The sequence below is a fragment of the Acipenser ruthenus genome, chromosome 21 (genome assembly GCF_902713425.1).
Source record: "Acipenser ruthenus chromosome 21, fAciRut3.2 maternal haplotype, whole genome shotgun sequence".
NCBI classification, from domain to species: domain Eukaryota; kingdom Metazoa; phylum Chordata; class Actinopteri; order Acipenseriformes; family Acipenseridae; genus Acipenser; species Acipenser ruthenus.
The window spans coordinates 22,392,700-22,411,570 of record NC_081209.1 but is presented as its reverse complement, the minus strand read 5'-3'; the positions used below and the strand labels follow the sequence as shown (position 1 = coordinate 22,411,570).

At 36.2% G+C, this 18,871-nt stretch overlaps 1 protein-coding gene across 2 annotated transcripts in view; it reads right to left on the bottom strand.

Moving 5' to 3' along the window:
* LOC117427871 (nuclear receptor ROR-alpha A) overlaps positions 1–18,871 on the bottom strand; it is a 243,077-nt gene that overhangs the window by 49,461 nt on the left and 174,745 nt on the right. Inside the window, exon 1 of one of the 2 annotated variants that reach the window (XM_058995058.1) lies at positions 5,241–5,380. The exons of the other annotated variant lie outside the window; for it this stretch is intronic. Within the exon in view, the coding sequence (XP_058851041.1) occupies positions 5,241–5,271 (31 nt within the window). The 5' untranslated portion in view covers positions 5,272–5,380. Of the gene's footprint in view, positions 1–5,240; positions 5,381–18,871 lie in introns of those variants that run through there. 2 annotated transcript variants of the gene reach the window in all.

Here is an 18,871-nt window from a genome sequence, read left to right as displayed (position 1 = left end):
GCTCAGTCGTCAGGCCCATTCAGTCTTTGTTGTCTAACATGCTACCTGCAAAGTGCCAGTCAGTGGCAAATGTGAAGCTGACTTTCACTTCTGACCTTCTGCAGCAACTTCCAATGTAGAAACAGTTCCTCAATTACAGCACACAACACAGTGTGCTTTTAATAATGTTTTATTTCAACATGGACTACTTGTAGATATATCTGTGGCACAACATGTGCCACAGATATATCTGAATGAAAACTGAATGAAAACAATTTTATGTATTTTAAAGATATAATCATATCTACATACCGATAGCTACCCTTCACTACCCTGTGGAGATGCATAATTTGCACCAGTGGGAAGAAAGCAATTTCTGTGCCCAAAATACATGTTCCATTATAAATTATTGATGCTTCTCATGATGAAAGTAATGAAGAAACCAGCTGAAGAAATCACCAAATTCATAAACTTTCCGTAAACTTTAATATCAAGTTCTCTCATTAAAATTGTTTGAGAGAATGAAAACCATAATTCTTACGTTTAAATCAGGTGTGTAAATATAGAAAAATTAGATTTTGTCTTTGTTTCTTTTATCTGCATTAAAAATATTTAGAAATCTCTTCAGATGTAAATGCAATATTGTACTTGTAACATACATCCTAACAGAAAAATGGAAACAGAAAACTTTTAATAGAGTTAATTCCTTAGTCTGATGTATCTAAGGACTTCATTTAAGAATGGGTATCTAAAATAGACGAAAATTAAAGCTGTGGATTTAAAAAAGAATAATATATATTTTTTATACTATATATTATAATATATACTATATAATATATACTTCATTGTTTTCTTTTGTAGCAATATTACAAATCTTTATACTCGTCGCAGGGACACCTCTTATTATTTTGGTTGTGCCGTGCCGAGTGCCTTCGGCGGTGCAGGGCTTACCCACTGATAACGCACAAGACAGGCCGAAACAATAGGAGGTAGCCCTGTGACACTTCCTGTAGAAATACAGCATGAAAAAAGGAAAGTTCAGAAGATCTTTATGTGGTGAAAAAGTCGTCCTCTTTGCAAAAAAGAAAAAGGTCTGCCGCTTGCATGTTTTTTCCACATCTCGTCCTCGTTCTTCAAAAGGTTAAGTAAAGTGTAAAAGCCTTTATTCTTAACCCCCTGTAGCTGTCATTTGGAGGTTAATGCCACTAATGTTCCGAAACTATCATTAGCAAGCAGTGACAATTTGCTAAGGCATCTTCCATTTAAACTGATGGCTGTACGCACTTCAGACGACACATAGTCTCCTTAATACAGTTTTGTAACAAAAGCTAAGCCAGCGCTAAATAAAAAATCCATACCTTCTATGGGCAGTCAATATCTCATTAAACAGTCCACCCACGCTACAGATGGGAACACATTTCAAAACGAACAGTGAAGGGACAAACTGGTTTTAATAACATTTCCAAATAGTAATGAACCAATAAAGCCGAAATGGATTTTCCTTTCAGGAAAACAATACTAATTTCACATTGGACCTTCAACAATAAAATGCATACGATTTCCATTGTACAATTGCACAATATTATATTTACCACAAGTATCACATTAGAGAACGAGAAACCAGGTGGTTTACTTTTTCCTAAACTGTCTCAGCATTAAACTGAGAAAATGTACAATCTAGAAGACTATCCTTTCCTCTAAAACTCGTCACGTAACAGTAATTTGTCTGTGGAGAGTTTTGAGACCAGGGACATGTTACCACGCATGCCTTTTTCTATATGTACTATAAGACATAAAACTGGCACTATTTCGCTTTTTTTTTCTTTCTTGCTTTTAATTTTACTGTAATCTTCAGTAATTGATTACATAACTTAAAAAATAAATTGGACGATACAATTATATAAACTGAAAGAAATTGCATAATGTTACATCAGTTTATATTGTATTTACCAGTTCTTTAAAGAAAACAAAAACACATATATTTAATGCTAGTGTTTGGTCTGCAAATAAAAGTCATTTTTATAGACAAGTCCCCAAACAGGTAGACTGCACAACCCCATACACCTGCACACTCCTCCTACAGATGCATTATCCCTTTCCCGAGACTCCCTGAGGTTCCAAGCAAGCAGACTGGTTTATAAACACTCTGATCTGAATTTGACTTTCTAACCATTAACAGCTGGAAATTATTTCCAGTGATACAATGGAAAATGATAAAAACGCCAAACCAGAAAAAAAGAACTTAAAGGCTAGCTCACTCTTGAGTCTCTAAATAATAATACAAACTGAATGCTTAAAAATGATTTGTCTATTAACTAGGTTTTTATTTCCAAAATTATCCAAGCTTTCCTTGTGCTGTGACCTGCATCAGAGTGACAGTCCTGTTAATCTTCTGGGTACATGTGCGACAACGTTTTGTTTTAATTTTTTAAAACTATATTTCTTCCCAAAAGTAAAATGATAATTGATAAATGATCATTTTTAATTATATATATATATATATATATATATATATATATATATATATATATATATATATATAATTTATTTTAGTATTATACAGTATATCTATCTATCTATCTATCTATCTATCTATCTATCTATCTATATATATATATATATATATATATATATATATATATAATTAGCTAATTTTATTTATTTTAGTATTTTTAAATTAACCACCAGTGAGTGTTTAAACATGTCATAACAAAGAATTTGTGTCTAGCAGTGTTTATATATATATATATATATATATATATATATATATATATATATATATATATATATATATACACATTCTTTTTTTTTTTTTTTAATTGTACATGTACTATTATTATGCATACTTTGTCTCGATTTTACTGATGTTTAAGTATTAGAATTCTTAAATAACAGTATTACTGTACTTGCACACTTTATCTTTACAGGGCAAACCAGACAATTTGCATGCTATCATGAGTGGGATGCTACCATTACATGTAATTAGGTAGTAGGGAGAATGTAATGTGGCTGCAAGCCTTGACAGAAAAACCATTTGTGAAGTCCATCTTTATAAAGAGGTGGTTATGAGCATGTAGGACAGGAAGCCATGCATAGCCTAATCAAGAACATGTCATAACAAAGAATTAGTGTCGAGCAGTGTTGATCGAGTACTGATTAGACAAAGATCAGACTAGCAAAACAGGTTTCTGCTGTCTGTCATCTTCCACTTCAGCTTAGAGAAGAGTGACTGAGCCATTTATGTAATAATCTATATAATGAGAGTTATAGGTTAAAATGCATTTAAACTCAGTCACAATAAGGCTGGAGAACAGATCAGTGAACTAGCCCTGGATTAGGCAATGGAACACAATTATGCTTTGAAAAAAAAAAATGTCAGTAGAAAAATATGCCCTGTGGAGCAAGCACTGGGGAGGCTGGAGATAACATGGTAAATATAAGGAGAAGCTTTATGCTGTATTTACTATTCTGTACTCGAATTTGACAGCTGTAATTTCTTACAGCAGTTTAGATTGCACAGACAGAACAGACTATAGCCTAATCTAAGAGCCTGCCATGGAAACTTTCTATACTGTCCCAATATAGCTACAGTATAGCTAGTTTCCCTGAGGTAATTACTGCATACATGTTATGAGCATGTTTTCCTATGTGAGAAAAGTTCACAGAAAGCACTAAGGTAAATATGCCTTTATAACACAAACATGGACTTTATAAATGGGTGGACCCCACAAGCCAGCAACTGTCTGTTTTACAACGAGGAGTGTAACCAAATAGCGCAGTAGTTGGACAGTTCATTGAAGAGGTATTACAGAACATAATAAACACACTTTGAAAGTTTAAGTCACTATAGTAACGGGGTACACTGCAAATCTAGTTTGAAACAACTTTAATACTGTAAAACTTTAATATTATTTAAACATTGCAGTTGTTACTTGCAACTGCTGTAATCAAAGTGCTTCAGTGCTGCATGCTATCCAGGGCTTCTCAAACCCGGTCCTGCAGACCCCCTGTGTCTTCTGGTTTTCATTCCAACTGAGCTCTCAATTACTTAACCGAACCCTTAATTGAACTAATAATTTACTTAATTAGACCTTCTCACATGTTTTCAGCTCTTAAACAGTTCCAGATTTCAAGTTAGCTGTAACATTTTAAAGCTGCAACTTTTTTCAGAGCTGAGAACAATTAAAAAAGGTCTAATTAAGCAAATTATTAGTTAAATTAAGGGTGATTGAGAGCTCAGTTGGAATGAAAACCAGAAGACACAGGGGGTCCCCAGGACCGGGTTTGAGAACCCCATAATAATGAAAATGGATGCAAAAAACAACCATTCCATCTCATTTATAATCTATGCCTGTTTTTTCCATCCCTGGCCCTTTTTATTTAATACATAATGACAGCTGCCAGCGATCCATTCGCATAGAGGGAGAGGGGAGGGAGGATTAAGCACGCTCAATCCAATGTGCTGGATCTACTTTGCCACGAAGGGATAAACAAGCCTCGTTCCCATGGCCATGCATATGTAGGAGAACCAGAGCCACAAAACAGGTCAGTAGAACACAATACACCAATATCAAGTAATGAAACCTAAATGGCAGCCAATACCAGTGCCCCCCAAACCACCAGTAACACGATTAACAGAGCCCACCAGCAGGCAAAGTTGTAATTTAAGTATCCCTTTTGACAGTCTCTTCCTCCAGACTGAAACAACGGGAAAACAATCAGCATGGAGATCTCACACAAACCATATTAGATAATAATTAGTTGCCCACACTGCCATCTTATCTGTGGCAAACCATATTGTACTGTTAAGAAACCAAACAAGCTGCATACTAACTTGAAAGTATGTCAAAATCATTAGGAGAAGGCAGCCCAGCCAAAATGCTTTTTCATTATATACACACATACAACACAGCCCATTTACTAATACCCCAGTCTTAACAAATGCACAGAGTAAACACTCTTTCCAACCAGTTTTAAGTTTTCAAAATATATACTAGAATGTTCTATTTGCAGAAACCCTTGCAAGGGGTAAAAGGCTGCCAACTTCATTACTGTACCTTGCAGAACAATAAGTCACAGCTAAATTCCCTGGCAATAAATATATTCAGAGGCATCCTCCCTCTTTTTTCTCCTCCTGAGCTTCGGAAAGGAGGGTTGGCAGATTATGAATACCAAACAGACACACTCCCCCCTTCCTGTGTTTGCCACTTGTTACACTGGCTGCCTAGTGCACTATGAAACAGCATGCATTCTCTTCTTACCTTTCATAGCTGAAATCACAAAATACATCATTAAGCTCCAAGTCCATAAGAGAGCACTAGCACCAGCGCAAAGCCCTCTACTGCTGTCTCAGCAGCAGCTGGCAAGCACAGCTCTATCCCTGCCTCCGTGCATGACCACATGAAAATCCATGTGACTGTGACATCACTTGAAATATCTGCTTACTCTCCTCCCACTAACGCTGACTGGCACAGCAGGCAGCCACTAGTGCACAGACTCTAAAAGCCTTGCTACATGCATGCCAGCACCTGGACCAATTCCCACTGATTGCAGTATGGTATCCATACATCGTGGGCGGGGACAAGTAGTCAGCATGCTTAAGATACAGTATGTGTGTGTTTTTTTAATCTTTTGAACATGAATAAAGAACAAAAAATCTGAAATGGTTGTACTCTGTATTTTAAGTGCTTTACAGTAAGGGTAACTCCTCGGAATGCAAAACAAGGCAGAGTTGGCCTTGGTCCAGTTGCAGTTAAAGAATTTCCTGGCTCGCTGGCAAAAAAAAAAAAAAAAAACACCTCCCCAAATCAATACATATTAATTAATAGTCAGATTAACCAAAACAGCTCCAGGTGTTCTAAAGAACCACAATGTATACAGGACCTAACTGGGCCTACGTTCTATTCTAAGCCACTTCTGTGCCTCACCTATCATTCCTGCATGTGATTTTCCTGTATTAATTCTGCGCACACTGCTTCACCGTCAGCTGAGATAATCAGTTTGGTTTGAAGAAAGCCCTGTTTTAATATGCAGGGATTAATCCCTCAGCAAACCGATGCCAGCTCTTAAAGCCGCAGAACCCCTTTCAGAATGAATCGTTCGGCAGGACAGACTGTGTGTTGATGTCCACAGAAAAGCAGCCTGCTCGTGGCACGTAAGCCGATCAACCATCCTCCACAGCTGCCCTCCTCTGATACTATATACTGTACTTGGCAAAAGCTGGTTTTATAGAAGAAAAAGGATGCTGTACTGTAGAGTCCATTTTAAAAGATGATTTCTTCTAGAAGAAATTGAGTGAAAATATCACTGAGGTTTTATCATTAAAACATTTTTACCACATCTCTGCCTAACACAAACATACAGTATTTACACAGTACAATGCACCAGGTCTTTGCTATACCGCATCCTAACCTTTGCCTAGCCCATTTGATGATTTCTTTGGAAAGCAATAACATTTCTCAATATTCCTTTAAAGAGGCACACAGCTCCTGAAATATATGTTCATTCCTACTGTCAGAGGCTGGGGTTACATTTATGTTGTCCTTATAGTGAAGCACAAAAGAAATACAAAAATTATAGCTGATGCTTTCAAATAACAAAACTAAATGTATCTGAGTTTCTGTTATTTGGTACTAAAGGGTAGCAGCAAAGGGCACCAGCAACATAACTAAACTGAACTGCAGTTTGGACAAATGAAAACCACAGACCAAGCTAGTAGCTACTGCTTTACACTAAAGCACAATCTGATATATACTGTTTGTTCACATAACATACTATGAAGTGCAAATATGATCAATAGGTTGAGAAAGTAAGCTTTTAGCTCACCTCTGTATACCTAGCCTTAACCAGACCAATAACTGGTTAATAGGAAACCAAGACTATTATTTATTATGACGTTATTAATAGTTCCTGTTAATTGCCTGGTTAGTATAAAGCATGACCCTCTATTCAAATTGTCATTTCACGTTATTGCAGTGTACTCACATTTGTATTTACTTAGTAGCTATGCTTTACACAAATGCAATTAGTACAGTGTAATAAATCAAGTAATTCTAATTGAACATAATAGCTGTTGCTGTAGTTAAGGGATCATATAATATACAGTGCATTCTATAATCATGTTATTAACTATGTTATAATGATTTGAAATAATACTCACAATACACTCAAATGTTATAAGAATGTTATAATATAGGTTATAAACTGATGCATACAGTATAAATATAACCACTTAAAATGGATTCTTAAACCGATCTCTCTCATACATATATTATTATTATTATTTATTTCTTAGCAAACGCCCTTATCCAGGGCGACTTACAATTGTTACAAGATATCACATTATACATTATACAGAGATCACATTATTTTTACATACAATTACCCATTTATACAGTTGGGTTTTTACTGGAGCAATCTAGGTAAAGTACCTTGCTCAAGGATACAACAGCAGTGTCCCCCACTGGGGATTGAACCCACAACCCTCTGGTCAAGATTCCAGAGCCCTAACCACTACTCCACACTGCTGCCCATATATCTGCTTCCCATATATCTGCTGTTCCAATATAGATACAGTATAGCTAGTTTCAGTCCCTGAGGTAATTACTGCATACATGTTATGAGCATGTTTTCCTATGTGAGAAAAGTTCACAGAAAGCACTAAGGTAAATATGCCTTTATAACACAAACATAGACTTTATGAATGGATGGACCCCACAAGCCAGCCACTGTCTGTTTTACAACGAGGAGTGTAACCAAATAGCGCAGTAGTTGGACAGTTCATTGAAGAGGTATTACAGAACATAATAAACACACTTTGAAAGTTTAAGTCACTATAGTAACGGGGTACACTGCAAATCTAGTTTGAAACAACTTTGATACTGTAAAACTTTAATATTATTTAAACATTGCAGTTGTTACTTGCAACTGCTGTAATTAAAGTGCTTCAGTGTTGCATGCTATCCAGGGCTTCTCAAACCCGGTCCTGCAGACCCCCTGTGTCTTCTGGTTTTCATTCCAACTGAGCTCTCAATTACTTAACCGAACCCTTAATTGAACTAATAATTTATTTAATTAGACCTTCTCACATGTTTTCAGCTCTTAAACAGTTGCAGATTTCAAGTTAGCTGTAACATTTTAATATATATATATATATATATATATATATATATATATATATATATATATACACACACACTCACAAAATTTCTTGCATGTGCAAAGAACAGATTCATGGCGCACACAAAGTATTAATATTAAATAGTTTCAACGTTGCTCAGGAGTTGTATATCAGAGCTAATATATAACTCCTGAGTGAAGTTGACATGCTATTCTAATGAAGGCACATTTGTGCCGAACCCGGTAGATTGCTATGTCTTTTTAGAAAAAATGCAATAAGGAAACTATTTAATATTAATACTTTGTGTGCGCCATAAATCTATTCTTTGCACATACAAGAAATTGGATGTATGTTTATTCTACTTGGCAGCACCTAATTGAAGATAATGATACACATTTTCTGAAGAATGCTTTTGTTGGATAACACCTGTAGCGCAATACGGTTAATTTATATCTATCTATCTATCTATCTATCTATCTATCTATCTATCTATCTATCTATCTATCTATCTATATCTATATATCTATATATATCTATCTTAATTTCTGTTAATAGTTGCTGGGTTGACATCAGTCATTACCACTCAACTCTTACTATGTTTGGAATATCTGCACTACAACATGTCTAAATACTTGACTGTCGTGTGCGAATTCGAGTGCTCTCTGATTCTTTAATGTGGCGCGCGCTTCAACCACAAGCCTCTGCACACTTGTACTTATTTGTCATAGTCGTCCAAACGGGATGAGGTTAAACAGTCGATTTCAATCAAAGAGTGCCAGGATGTTGAGCTGAGCAGGTGTGCGACCACTTCAGGATTACAGCACAGGAGCTCGCCCCCTGTTAACTTTGGAAGGGTAGGTGGACTGTTTGCAGAATCCTTTAAAAAGCATGTAGTTAACCACCTTGAGGACAGGCAGGGGCTTTTTAAAAGCTGACCGCATGCAGTATACCTACAAACTGAATAGTTTGGCGCGCATAGAAACAGCTAAAACACATAACAATAATCAGAGTTAAAACATGGAGGATATTGCTGCTCTGTATATATTATATAGACATTTCCAAGTGCCGTACTGCACAACCATGCATTTGAAATAAAATATAAAACACAAATTATATAGATCATGTGTGATAATATACAATGGGGTCTGTTATTGTCAATCTATGTTTCCAGATACTCAATCAGAAGTAGGATGCTGCTCTATCCTGATCCTTCATAAGTTGAAACACTTAATATTGTCATCTTCCTTGAATAGATAAACAAGCACTTTCGACGGGTACTCTTTATCTCTGTTTACAGAAGCTGGAGCTAAGAAAAATTATTTGTGGAAGTACTTGTTTGTAACAGCAGTGATATTAAGATAACATCATATTACTCTGATTTATATGACACTGCGCATGAAAATATTGCATAATAAATTACCAGAGCCATCTGTATAACTGTGTAATTATTCTGCAGAGAGGCCAAGGTCAGAACATCCAAACGAGTGAGAAAAAACTAGTGCGATGTGTGAATACCCCTTTGAAATGCAGTGTCATTTCCACTCTTTAAGGACAAAATGTCTGCTCATTTAAGGATAATAACAATTAATAATGAACATTGTTATAGTAGTTATGTTAGGTCTTGGTATAGTTGCTGTGTATGGCTTTGTACAATAGGTTAGATAATGAAGAAAAACAAAAACATACTGATAGTGTAATTGAAAACTGCATTGTTGTTACAACCACTTTTGTGTGTTGTGTTGCTAATCTCAATGTTATTAAACTCATTTTTTAAATACCCTGATGGAACCTGATAGTATCATATTCCACATCTACAGTACCACACAATAAAATTCAGCTGGGTAAATAAGAACTGCTTATTAAACCAGCTGTTGACTAAAAAGCTAACTTCCTTTATACAAGACTGGGCTGGAAGGTTTCTTTGTGTAGTGTATCACTCCCAATTTCAATGTTTTCTTTTCTTGGCCTAATGGCGTCCCCATAATTGGGATATTATCTCCCATCCTCCTGCCACATGCTGTATAGTTGTGTGAACACAGACCAGGCAAGAAAACCCATAGGGGGAAATTTAATTAAAAAAAATACAACACAGTGTACTGTGCACATTACTGCATGAGTATATATGCATACCAATAAAAATCTTAAATCTAGGCAACCGAATGATCTTCATCTATTCACAGCTCATTTTTTAAAGTCTGTGTTCCCTAAACAGCTCACCATAAAGATGAGTTAATTTGAAAATAATACTGTAGCAAATTTTATAAATCCATATAAAGAAAAAAAAACTAAAATGATGCCATGTGTAACAGGACGTGGTTAACAATGTAAAACCGTTATGCCTTAAGAAATGTGCACTCACTGGAAGTGCATTACAGACTCTCTCCACTTAATTAAAACAAATTTATTTATGATAAATAAACCCCATGGGATGCAATTCAATTGAGACGAGGCATCTTGCTTCCGACAGTGCCCTAGAGAAGTCAATGGATTGAAGACGATAATAGCCTCATTAGCAGACTGTCAGTAATCATCCAACATAATGCCTGATAACAAAAATGACACAGTTTAACGCCTGCTTCCAATCCTACAGACACATGCAATTTCTATTCAAAATGTTTTGCCCCAAAGAACTGCATAATTCATAAAGTCAGACCGCCACACATTTTAAGATTCCACTCTACTACCAGATCATAATAACAACAGAGAAACCCAACATAAATATATATATATATATATATATATATATATATATATATATATATATATATATATATATATATATATATATACATATGCGCTTTGGGCTGCCATCGAAGACCATTTTGAAATTAACCAAGTTCTACAAACAGCTCAATTTAATATAAATGCCAACAGCGTCTAGTATAATATCAACTCATAGCAGTTCCCACCAATACAAGACAATCATAAACCAATTTAGTGCAATTTTAAGCAATTTCCGCAGGCTTCCACTCATGAAAAACTTCAATAAATCAAGCAGACAACACAAGGAATATCTCCTTTAAAAAAAAAAGACTGGCTTCCTTTCAAAATCGCAAAAAACACAGCCCTGAGAGGAAAGTTCCATCTTTTTATGTACATCAGGTGAAGCCTGATGTACATAAAAAGATCACGGTTGCATTGACTGGCAACTTGATAGACCCCCAACTGCTGTAAATAATAAACTTAGGTAAATAAAAACAATGTTTACCCCTTTCAATTGAGCCTACTGTTTCCTCTAAATTGCTGTGATCTCTACAGTTACAGCAGATCGTCCTTGCACATATGAGTGACTGGAGTGCTGCAATACCACAGTGCCATCTACTGGACAACATTTTAAAAAACCACTGCCGCTGGGAGAGCAGGTTCACGCGTTGCATTGACCCAAGCGCCCATGCAGGATTAGGAAGGCATAGATCTCCTCATTTACTCTACTGGTCAGGCTCCCCATGAGACCTGACAAAGACTCCCCAGGCTTGGCTCTTACCTCCAGGCCTCAGCACCTCAGTAACATCTCTTGCATAGTTTTGCTGGGCGAAAAAAAGTCAATTAGCATGACAGCAGGAAAGGAGGATACCCACTGATCCGATCAGTAAGTGGGTTTCAGGGGTAAGCCGCATTTGTATTGGGTATTTTTAAATCAAGTAGAACTTTATGAAAACAATGAGAAAAATAAGTCATTGAAATTTACATTTTAAATAATTGGCTCACTTCAAAACACACATTAAATATGAATATTTTTTATTTTATAACTGAACTCTTTAAATGTAGTCGGCCAACAAGGAAATGTATATTTGCAATACATTATTGATACTCAAAGCAGACAATACTTACTGAATAGTGTATGCTACACTACATTTTCCAATGGCCTGTTTTCATATTTCTTTTTGTCCAATTGTATTTCTTAAGTGCTTTACTTAAAAAAAGGACCATTTACACAAACAGCTATATGCAAGGATATTAATAAAAAAAATAGCATATGGTATCTCGCAAGTCTGCAAGTCATTCAGTGTTTTAGTCTCTATATCTTTTGATAGGTTGTAGAAGCTGGAATAAACTGTTTAAATTGATCATTGATTATCGTTTGCACACGACTTACACCCATTGCCTAAATCTGAGGAAGAAATTCCATGTAGAGTCATTTAACCCTCAATGCACAACTGTAGGTATTCCCCTACCAATAAGATGTGCTGACAAAACGAAAAGATTTGATTGGTAGCTCTGCTGCACAACATCCTGCATACAAAAAAAGCTACAGCAGTTTACTGTTGTGCTCATACCAACCAAGGAAAATAAGATCTTACCACTTGTGTACAGTTAAATGCTATGGATAGGTCGATTTTTCGAGTTGACTAACCTGATATGAAACTGATGGTAAAGTAAAAAAAAAACAAAAAAAAAAAAACAACTGTACAGTATATTCAAGTTTTCCATGATGTGCTCTTCAGTATTACCAGAAAGAGGGCCTGTTTATTTTGAAGTTAAATATTTCCCACATGGGCTTACAAGGCTACAACCTTCTTAATTATGTAAAAAAAAAAAAAAATGTGTAAGCAAAGCTGCACCTTTATTTGTTTCACTAAGGAGTAGTGCTATATGGTGTCCATTTAAAAACATGGTAAGAACAAAAGCAAAGTGATGAAACCACAGACAGTGCCTTTGACAACACAGGGATACAGTACACAGCTTAGTGTCTGGTGCTAATAAAGACAGAATGACAGCTTGAGCAGCGCTATGCACCATTAATAACTGTACAGATGTTTCCATGTGTACAGCCCGGGGCTCGTTCAACCCAGGGCTTAAATAGAAACATATTTATAGAGCAATCAGAGAGAAAAAGACAAAACCTATGGACAATTCAAGACTTCAAATAAAACAATCCTGCCATCAGCCATTCCTTGCATAAACAAAGAATAGTGCTGAGAGGCACTCAGACAATCTTATCATAGCCTGTGTTCACATCTGAATCACTGGTATACTGCATGGCTATCAGACAATAACTTCAGCAGGAATTTCTTATTTATAAGATAATACAACAGAAGGTCTGAGATCAAATAAATAAATAAATAAATAAAACTGAATTATTTCGTTAGAGGGTTTATATTAGCTACCTGAGTCTTAGTGTGTTGTACTGTACAGTATATTAATGCTAATTATCATATGAACATCTCAATGGACATGCGCACTAATAGATAGGGAGTCAGATCCAAGACTTACTTGTTATTTGATTGCCGAAACATATACATTTATTGATAGATAGACAAGGAACAGGATAACGTGTATCAGTGTTCAGTGCAAAGTGAAAATTTCAGTTCCTCATGCTACCTTCCTCAGTCATGGCTCTACTGTAAATGTGTCTAGGGGGAGTGGTATTATCCACATAAACCTTTACAAACAAGCAGCTGTTTGACACAGCAAAGCAGTGTAATGACACAGCATGCTGGGCAATTGGAGCTGATGAAACATAATCCACTTCTAGAAGATGTTAGCCAGCATAACTCGAAATGCAACAGCTTAGCACAACCCAAGTGGGAAATATGAATCTGAACTCGAACCATCTGAAATATAATTAACTGGCAACAATCCACAAACATGATACACGGCATACAATGTAACGTGATTAGGGAGTGACAACCCTGTGCCTGTGAATAAAATGGGCCAGGTCATTCCTTGTAATAATTACGGTTATAACTAGATATGAAGAATGGATAATAATGTATTCTTCATTCACGGAGCTCACATTTGCTAGGTTGTCGTTTGGAAAACATTGTAACACGACTTCATAACCATCGCATTGGATTTTGAAAAGGGCATCTGTACAGCATGGCCTTTCTCAGGAAGTTAACAAATGAACTTCATTAAAGTGGAGCAGTCAGGGTAGACCTCCTGTAGAGAATGATGTATAGCCAGGTGCACATCCTACCTCCCTCTTCAAACTCTGGTTCTATTGAGGTACATCAACGTAGGGGGAAAAAAAAACATAACCAAAATAGTTAACCTTTAGACGGCTAAAAATGTGTTGTGCTTTTTTCTTCCTTTTTTTTTTTGAATCGCCATTAGGAGCTTTAGCAGGTGAAGTGGTTCAGTTCAAGCCTGGTGTCTGTAAAACAAATAAAACATCCAGAAAGGTAATATTAAACCGCAATGTGTTTGCCTCCAAGCTGTATTTTACTGACATAGTATTACACTCACACTTGCACAACATTTGAAAGAATGAATGAACTAATGGCTCAATCTGCATTTATTTGCAGATCAATGAGGCACAGTGGACACTTATTACATGTTCACTATTATTCAAAAGGAAACATTGTAGTGAGTTGTAGTTAAGGGACAACTACAAAAGCATTTAAATATCAACAATGAGAAGGAAACTGCAGTGATCACTGCTGTGTCTCGTTATGCTCAGCTTCAGCGCGGTACAATTCAACAGGAAGTTTTCATAAATTTCCTGTGCATGAAGAGACGAGAACATTTTTGCTTGAAAATATTCCAAGAGATAAATTCACAGTAACAAAACACACTAAAGTGTACACCCACACACACACACACACACACACACACACACACACACACACACACACACACACACACAATTTCAGACAATTATGACCATGATTTATTATGAAACAATCGTCAAACAGACATAATTCAATTCCACGGTATAACACATTAGTGTTTAAACAGTTTTGTGATAAGTAAAACAAAATTGTTTATTATTGTGTATTATTATATGTATTAATAGAAGCGTTAGACATACTACTTATGGTAATGCAATGAACAATAACAAAAACAGAACTTAACTCTGAACTTTACACCCTACTCTTAAACTAGGCAGCTTCTCATTCTTCTTCAAGGCTCTAAAACAGCGGGCCCTTCTGCTGTCACCTTGTCTTGATTTGACACTACAAACATGTAGCAGAAAAAATAATTGGATTAGTTTGGAGAGTACTTTTATAAACTAACTATGCGCTAATGTAATTATAATGACACACAAACAGTATATGCTAACTGAAACAGCTTAATAGAGCAATGCTGAAACTAATTACACATTGTTAAAAAGACAGGTACAATTTAAATAAATAAATCGATTTAAACGTAATAACTACCCTTCATAGCTACTTCTTTGACTATGTTATTTGCATGCTGCATAAGCACCATTGGCCATCCATTTTGCATTATTCTGAGATATGCTAATGTGTCAGCGGTTCATTACTTATTATTATTATTATTATTATTATTATTATTATTATTATTATTATTATTATTATTATTATTTATTTCTTAGCAGACGCCCTTATCCAGGGCGACTTACAATCGTAAGCAAATACATTTCAAGTGTTACAATACAAGTAATACAATAAGAGCAAGAAATACATGTATTTATAACTGAATCGTCAGCAATTACACGCAGAGCAGCTGACAATTCAGTTACTTCCGGATTGGCTAAAGTCTGTGCGCAGTGAGCCACAGAAATATTTTGGTTTTGAGGTGGCTGATGATAGTAAAGCAATATAGCAAGACCTTGTTTTTCTCCATGAATATTGTGAAGGAAAAGCACCACTAAGTTAAAGTAAGTTACTGTTTTTCATATGTAAATATCAGTTAACGTCTATAGTCTATATATGTTTGGTATTGCAATTGTGTTATTTTATTTCTGTGTTTTGGAAGACTTCGATATTATTGAAATACGTGCACGATATCGATATACCATTTTCATGTTGTTGCCCACCCCCTGGTAAAGTGTTACCCTTGATATCACTTTGGGAACACAAAAGAGTCAGAAGTTCCTGGACAGCAATGACATGTTGTGACATAAACACTAACAGATTTCGTATGCTTCCTTATGTGTTTTTTTTTTTTTTACTATTACAATGTGTTGTACATGTACAGTATAGTAGACTGGACTGACATGAAACGTAATACAACTTAATAATGAACACATTGTTATCAATACAATACCAGTACTGTATTTCAAATTCCACTGCTTGTTGTTTTAACGTTTCCTTGGTGTTTTAATGCTTATTTTCCCAGGTTATTAATGATGGCCAGATAAAGTCAACTTACTGCTACAATCTTTGTTCAGTCCCTTTGAAGTGATATTATTATTATTATTTGTTTATTTAGCAGACACCTTTATCCAAGGCGACTTACAGAGACTAGGGTGTGTGAACTATGCATCAGCTGCAGAGTCAGTTACAACTACGTCTCACCCGAAAGACGGAGCACAAGGAGGTTAAGTGACTTGCTCAGGGTCACACAATGAGTCAGTGGCTGAGGTGGGATTTGAACCAGGGACCTCCTGGTTACAAGCCCTTTTCTTTAACCACTGGACCACACAGCCTCCTTATATTAAAAGCAGTTGACTGTATTATAATTTTGGTGCATATAGCATATACAGCTCATCTGGCCTCTTTTCCAGCATTACGGAAATACTTCCAAATTATAACCAGCTTTCCTTATCTTTTATAAAGCAGAAGAATTCTACTGAGTGGAGTAACATTTCCAGAGGACAGATCAGATTGATTTACAGGCTTCTTTGTTTCCCTTTGTTAAATTAAGTTTGAGCAGCATCCCAGAGAGGCTTACTGTTACCCCTCAATATATAGGCATTTGTTAACATCAGAAGTGACAAAGAGTGAAATAACTTTTCTAGAATACTTTGTACTATAAAAAACACAGCCACACCAGAGGGAGCAACTTCTCCAAAAGATTGAGGGGGATCTTCAGGCTATTCAACACATATGCGCACCACTTTGCTCGTCTCCTTTGTTAAGCGAAGCTGCCACACTTTTTCAATTATGTCGAGCCGAACCCTCTTAGCATGCTCTTCATACTTTTATTTTTGACTTATGAGGATGCCATCATTATGATCTTGTAATTCATCACTGGCCCTCATTCCTCTTGTGCTATTTCACATTAGTAATGTAGTGCGCAGAGGAACAAATCTGTTCAAACTTTATCTGAGAATCTTTGGGCAAGGTAGGTCAACATTAAAGCATTAGTGTTTGGCCCGGTTTTGATGTTAAGGATAACTCTGTGGTGTCTTGTGGCAGAAACGACAGTTTAAACCAAAACTGTGCTAGGATTTTGGTCACAAACCTCACCATTTTTGCTCGTCCTTTCACACACACAAGGTGCCATTGAGTATTACTGTAAAAACACTGATGTGAAACGCTAACGTTCCTTACTTATTTTCAAATAAAAATATTTTCCAACAATTAAAACATGGCTGCCATGCAAGCTTTTCACTATGTTTTTTTTTTTTTTTTTAATACTAAGATTCGTATTTACCTTAAAAAACACAGTATATCATAACAAAAGAGCATTTAACACTGTTTATCCCAAATATTTATCTCATTATAATAAAGTATGTCACAATGCTGTATTTTTATTTATTTATTCTTTTTGTTTTTACTAGAAAAGGTTGGAAGTTACCTTTTTTTTTCTTAGGACCAATGCATAGCACAGGAACGCTGGAAGCATTCCTCATATCTGATGAATGAGAAAAGCATGTTTTGGAAAGTTTTGAAATGCCTGAACTGATCAAAGCTGCTTTCAGTGGCGATTTATCTTTAAAGAAAAGAGCTCAGCTGAAATAGTATAGACATTGAGGCTTTGACCAATTGTAACCAAACAAGCCTTGTTTGCATCAGTTCTGTTCTCACATGCCCTGCTTTGGAGCAGAAACACAGATTCCCCTGCTCAAAGGGCTTTGGCGTCCTTGTGCTATTCTCATTTTGCCCTCGTGGCTTTCCAGTATGTTTGACTGCCCTACAGATTTCACCTCTTTCCGTTTCAAGTCTTTGCCCAGAGCCCTGCTGCTGGGAGCGCTGACAAAATAAAGATAAAAAAAACAGGGTAGCTGCACATCTTTCTTTCCCAGCTTTGCTTTAAGCATTTTGTGCAACTGAAACACTGAAGCACTTTCAAACCCCAGACTGGAGCAACTAAGATTCAGAATGGCAAAGTCACACTGGGAAAATCTGAGGCATGCATACATATATTAAAAATGAGTTCAAGCAATTGGACTCCTCCAGTTGATTTGAAAATGAGAACCACAGGCAGTTGCTGTGGCTTAACAGAGGAAACTGTTGAAATGTTCACGCTTTCACATCGACCGTATTATTCTGACTGCAAAACAAATAATCTGATTTGTTCTCAGTCCCCAAAGTGGCCAGACAAGGACACAAACAGTCCTGTTGAGACTGTGCAATTAGGAAGATTCAGTGTAATACCATGTCTTGCCAAATGATTTTCAACGGTATTGACGTGACAGTACAGTTCTTCTGTAGCTGTAATTGTACCATACCAACAATGGCATTACAACAGTATGTACCAATACACATTATAGTACCATGGCACCGTGCCAGTGTACTGCTGCACAGTTTGCTGGTAATAATCTACTCTTATGCTTATGATTCTGCTAGTTTTTTCACCGGTGGTACAATGGGATCTCAATGGTATTAATTCTTTCTATAACAAATTGTTATAGCGCTGAACAGCATGCACAGTATAACAAGTGTTTCAAATTTTTTTTGTGTGTTTAAAGTTATGGATGAATAACCAGACTGCAGCATCCTGGCTGGGTTTTAATGACTAGCGCCAGGTGAGAAATGAACATGAAAACTAACTAACCTCCAGAAATGCTCCACATCTGAAAGGTGGTTGGCACTTAATCACTAATGTCGCTGGTTTAGCTAGATGATAATACCATTGCAGGCTCTCAGAATAACAATGACTGCTTTGTGAGGTAGGTAGGGGATGGAATTGCACTGC